At 44.8% G+C, this 6,000-nt stretch overlaps 1 protein-coding gene across 1 annotated transcript in view; it reads right to left on the bottom strand.

Annotated features, from left to right (window-relative positions):
- Positions 1–480: 480 nt before the first annotated feature.
- Positions 481–6,000, bottom strand: part of PTGFRN (prostaglandin F2 receptor inhibitor) — a 72,567-nt gene continuing 67,047 nt past the window's right edge. Inside the window, exons 8-9 of the mRNA XM_064469229.1 lie at positions 5,369–5,674; positions 481–4,117 (exon numbers count right to left, since the gene is read on the bottom strand). Coding sequence (XP_064325299.1) covers positions 3,951–4,117; positions 5,369–5,674 — 473 coding nt within the window. The 3' untranslated portion in view covers positions 481–3,950. The remainder of the gene's footprint in view (positions 4,118–5,368; positions 5,675–6,000) is intronic.

Genomic DNA, 6,000 nt, shown 5'->3' with positions numbered 1-6,000 from the left:
GGTGGGGGTGGGGATCCTAAATTCAGCCATTGGCAAAGTAAGCAGGGAGTTTACTTCCAACACTACTGATTTTCCTCCTGGTACCTTGGAATGAGAAGCCTCAGGAAGGGTTCAAAGACTACTCAACATCTACTGCACAGGTTTTACAGCAGATATTGAACACACACTCCTAACTATGACTCCTAGCCCTAGGAAATCAAAAGGAAACTCCACCAACAAAAAGGTTGACTAACAGTGGGGTAGAAAGAGGATAGATTTGAAAAACAATTACATTCCCCAATTCATCACACAAATCTAGGCAAATATTTAAAACTCACTGTAAAATAGTGCTCATGATTATTTTACAGGATAAGCAGCACTGGAAACAGGACTGTAAGGTTTACATTTGACACCCTTGCCTCAATGATAGTGTCTGTATACGTGCAAGGTACAAGGAAAGAACTGCCCATAGCTCAAACATCCAGACCCACAGCACAGACATAATCAAAAAGGCTCGCTTTTTATTTCAAACATAAAAAGAAACATTTTACACAGCATTGTTAGAACTATTCGGTACCTGCATTCCAGAATCGTGCCAAACACTTTATTTTGTAACTCTGAAATTAAAACAAAAGAAAATATCTTGCCCTTCTGCTATTTGATGTTCAAGCTTGTCCTGGATCAAATTGCAAGTGCCTGGAGGAATTCACCAGCTTAACCAGGAGATGTGGCAATGCAAACAGAGGAAGATCAGCGTGAGCCCTTAGGATACTTTGACAATACCACAGGTTGCAACAAGGAGCATATGGATGCTTGCACTGCATCTCAGGCAGCTTACTCTCCTGATACTCTGCAGCAGGTTTAATGCACAACCAGATGCACACACACCTCCACTCACACAAACCCCGGTCACAGAGGAAATAATAATAATAAAAAACATGAAAAGAGACCTAGGGTGGTTTTTTTTTTTTTCCATTAGAGATAAGATTCCCACTCTATTTTAAAAAAAGGGGATAATACAAAATTGGCACAGTAGAAGGAAACCTGGGGGGTAAGTCTAGCCCCTCAGCTTCTAGCCTTCCAACTACAGCAAATACAGGGTGGAAGGGGATGCAGCATTGCCTTCCAAGGGGCTGGCAGCAGTATGAGCTAGCAGCAAATTTGCTTCACTTGGAATGACAAAGATGGTTTGTTATGGGCCACGAAGGAAGGTCAGCATTAGCTAAGGACATGGGGACCTTTCACCAGAGCAGAGAGCTCTGACCAAAATAACCCTGAGTTTTTTTTCCAGCAGGGAGAAAGTGTGCTATATTGTGTGCTTGGGAAGAGCTGGCGGTTCCCTGCTCATTCATTCCCTATTTATTGCATTACAGTCATGATCCTCTCTCCCTAAAACTTAACCAAGAGCACATAAACAAGGAGTCAGTCTGCAAGGACAGAAAGTGACTGATGCTGTGCTTCAAACTTCACCACCGCTACCACCCCCTCCCAAGATGCCCCAATGCCACAGGCCTTCCTTGAAGAAAGCGGATGTTAATGCAGGAAAGAAGCTGCTAGATCAGTGTGGGAAGGACAGCCAGCACCCCAAACATCAGAAAGGTGTTTCATAACATCCAAAGAAAAAGCAAGGTTTCACTACGGCAGACAGAAGAGGAAGAAAAATTCTTGCTGTCCAAGTAATATCTGAGTGAGTCCCTTCCTCAACTCCCTTCCTTTGGAAAGCATCGCTATAAATTTCTGGGCTTTCACAGCAGAAGCTAGAGACTGCTACTGCCCTGTTCCTCAGAAGAGGCAGTCACATCTGCCTGCAACATAGGCCTTTTCAGAGCTCTTCCAGAAAGGAACACATTAGGTCAGAAAGAAAAGCTGCTACAAATGTTCAGGACGAAGTCTTCCAGAGGTGTATAGGTTTCAGGTGTCCCAGTTTTGGAACACTACAGGAAATGTCTTAGAGTCAAATAACAAGTTGCAAGGCCCAGCTCTGCAAATCAAGTCCATTTTGAAGATGTCTCATATTCAGCTTCCAAAAATCATTGGACATCTCTATGCATATGTTTGTATACATATGTGACTGCATGTATGTTCACATGCAGGAAGCAGAGCAGCCTTCTAGAAAAAATCCTCATGTCAGCCTCAGAACAAAGGTCACACTGGAAGACAGGAAAAGAAAAAAAAAAACATGCAAAGAAAATTTACTACAAAAACAATCCTGATTTTGGAATAGCGATAGTGTTGAGTGCAAGGTTCCACAAACACTAATGCAACATGAAGCCTTCATAGCACAAATACTAGACCTGCAGCTCCCCTGGAATATGCAGTGGGATGAGCTATTAATGAAGCAGACCAAATACATAACAAATGCCTAGATTGGCAACAGCACACCACAGCCGCTACCTTCCATGGATGCGCTTTCCTTTAGCTTCTTTTATCTTAAAAAAATCTGGAAAGGATTGAGCCCTGGCCTCGGCTCTATGTTTCTCACCCTTCTTGATGCAAGCCAAACCCTGGCCATGATGTCAGGTTGCAGTACAGTCTTACTTCCTTGTTTGTTTATACACAGTATCCTTAATTCTGACTTTTATTGCTTAAAACACCAGCTGTGCTGGGAAGACAGAACTGCCTGGAGAAGGAGCTGCTCCCATTCAGGAGCCAGGTCAGTGTATGTGGAAGACCAAAGCAGGACTTCTATACTATAGCACCTAAGAATAGGTCTCAAACCCATGGGGAAAGCCCTGGTGTAGGCCCATGCACAGGACCAGAATCACTGGAACCTGAAGGATTCTTGCTGCCCTCTTGGACTTGCTCCTGTTCCTACCCTGAGCTGCACTTCAGCTACTGCAGATATCAGACTCTGCTCACACATTCAAGGGTTATCACTGAGTGACTGGCAGAAGCAGCATTGGAGTCTGGCCTGTGCATTTGGTAATACACAGTTTGCAAGTCTTCTCTAAACATGATCAATTGGCCAACTGCATACAAAGATCCACCTCATTTCCCCCCTCGCCCAGGTCACACCATCACCAGTGGAGCAAGGTCCCCCACCTCTCTGCCAAGGCCAGCAGAAGGCTGGGCCTTGCCCCTGGACACCATGTGCCCCCTGCCACAAGCAGAACAGGATCTCAGGCACAATGTGAGCAGCTGTAGTGGGGAGAAAAGAAGATGGAAGGGTGGGGGAGAAGGTGGCCATAAGCAGACATTCAACAAATGCTTGCCTGAGGATTGACTACTCAGGGTTGCCAAGTTAGCCCCTATTCACCACAGCTAAGAGCTTTGAGCACTGAAAAGAAAATAAAAAGAAGTTTTTAAAAAGTGTCTCAAAGACACCCAGACAAGTTCTGTTTTGGGGTTAACTGCAAACCTTTTGAAAGCCAAGGAAGAGAAGGCATGCTGACAACCATAAACCAATCCTTTTCTGGAATAGTCTCACGAGGCACCAGCAGAGGAACCTTCCCCAGCCTTCAGTCCAACACAGAGAAGTCTGTGAGATACTGAGGTGGACAGAGAAAGGGAGCAGGATGGCGTGATGGGGGTAGAGGGGACAAGTAGATTGGTTAATACAATGAAAGTCTAACACTTCTACCAGTCCCTTGCCCACCCATCACCCTGCCCATCATGCTTTCAAACAGGGATATTTTTAAAAAACCAGGAGGGGGACCCCCCTCCCCTCCAACCACCCCCAAAAAAACCTTAGTGAATTTTGCCGCAGGGCCCTGCTGAAAGAATGCTCAACAGTTTGCACATTAAAAGGACATGATCCCTATGCAGAAAGTGCTGCTGGAAAAGTAGAACTCCAAGTTGCTAAATACGGCCTGAACGCTCTCAGGACATGACATGTAACAAGGAGAAGCTTGAGGTCCAGGCTGAAATCAGAGGGGAAACGCACTGTCTTGTCTGGGTCTGTGAGCGAGTGTCTCAGCACAGTCCAAGAGCCCTGTGAGTCTCCTGAAATGCAAGTGTATCTGGCTCCACACTCAGTCCATCTCCATCGACATTAGCCGGCGACGCTCTCGTCTTGTTTCCTGCACTTCCTTCTTGCAGCACCAACGGGAGCTGCAGTAGCCAATGAGGCAGGATAAGAGTCCAATGACAGTGGCCAGACCAATGCCAATCAACAGGGGATACTTGAAAGCATTCAGAACTGAAAGAGGAAGGCAAAGTCATTAGATATCACAGAGAAATTCAGATGTTCCCCTTTATTTGTTCTTGCCTAAAAAAGGAGAAAGATCCCACATTATTCAGTCATGGGCAATTAATTATTTCAGAAGGAAATTACACTAATTTTTCTTCTTGATTTCTGCCTTTTGAGGTTTGGAAAATTAGTCTCTTACTGGACTCCCTTTACCCTAATTCTTCCTCCACCATTTCAAAGCCTCAGGGAGGCTGGAAGGACCAGAGGAACCTTGGAGTGAGACAGCAAAGCAGAGAGTTCCAAGTGGTATTCCGTTACCTGTTCCTCCAAACAAAAGCCTTGCAAAGTTTCCCCATCAGAGGCAGACTGTGGCTGCACTCTTTGTAACATATTTCCAAATGGCCAGGATTGGTCTCCTTTACGCTTTGCTTGATTAGAACTACTCATACAGTATATTCACTGCCACTTGACAACCCTGTCTAATCAACCTCCAGAGTTGGTACCTAACAAGAAATTTGATTTGTAGGAACTTACTGCTCAGTTAAAAGGCAGAGTCAGAAACTGTAAGGAGTTTGGAAAGTACAGTTATAGTTATTTGCACAGTAGGGAGAACAAAAACTTCTGATTCCTTTCAAGTTCATGGAACTTCCCAATATGACCTTTCCTGGAAATACTGAGAAGAAAGCAATATTCAAAACCCCTCCTGCATTAATTTTCCTCCTTAGATACGTGCTGAATGCACCGTCTAGGGTGCAACTTCCTCTCATGAAGTCTAGCAACACTGGCAACTCAGATTGGAAAGCAGACAAGGCATTAAGTGCAGGGAGCAGCACGTCTTGTGGTTAGGAGAGGGAGGAAGGAGTCAGAGCTCTGACTTTCTGTTCTCAGCTTTAATATTAACCACAAAGTGACTCTACTTCAGCATGCCTCATCTGCAAAACAAGGCTTCCTCCAGCAGGCAACAGAAGGGTTAACACTTGGAGAGAATACTATGCCTTAGTTGAAAGATGCACCAGTTATGCAAAACATCACCCAGAGATGATCAGGAAAGAGAACACTCTAGTCTTGAGTATAATCTGTTCAGGCCTACCCAGTCTACAGAATCTCAAATCAGAAGTGGCAAACAATGGAAAAGGATAACAAAATCTAATGAGATGATCACAGGCACCTTTCTTTAAAAAAAGCCATGGGGAATATTTGTCACAGAAAGACATAGCAAGGTGTTAAAAAAATATTGCATAACATGTTGCAATCTCTTACCATCCATTTTCACAGAGAGAAAGATGGGTTTAGCTTTGATGTCTGGCTCCCGCTGCCACACACCAGTGGCAGATCGCACCCATGGGGTCACTATGCAGTAGTGGTTCCCAAAGTCGTGGTCCTCACAGCCATGCACGCGGAGCTGGAATTCCAGTGGGCTGATTCTCTCCAGGCTGAGATCACTGCTCCCATTTCTCCTGCTCTGCGTGACAATCCCTCTCCGGTCCAGTGAGGCCAGCAAGACGGGCTCTCTGTCCAATGCAAAGGAGCGCACAGCAAACCAGGAGACATCAAAGGACATATCGTCTGTGTTTGTAGACAAAGAATAATTTGGACATGTTGATGAGCTCCAAAGAGCATTCATAGTGCCACTTCTCAGCAAAAATGTTAATCTGCAAGCAGCATAGCCAACACTGGTCTGACAGCGGAAGAAAAAAAGGAAAAAAAAAAGGAAGAAAAGGGTGCCCTGAACACGTCCTTTCTAGGAGGATTCAAGCAGTGAACTGCAATGAAATGTACTGGCATGAAGAAAGTAGCTGCACAGAAAGGGTGACTTACTACAGGGATGTCAAAGAGGAGGTTTCTTGCTTTCCTGCATGCCATTCTAAAATTTGTATTTCATCCCTGATTTA

This window comes from Phalacrocorax carbo, chromosome 1 (assembly GCF_963921805.1).
Source record: "Phalacrocorax carbo chromosome 1, bPhaCar2.1, whole genome shotgun sequence".
In the NCBI taxonomy this organism is placed as follows: Eukaryota; Metazoa; Chordata; class Aves; order Suliformes; family Phalacrocoracidae; genus Phalacrocorax; species Phalacrocorax carbo.
Note: the sequence above shows the minus strand (reverse complement) of the source record. Positions and strands in the feature narration are given on the sequence as shown.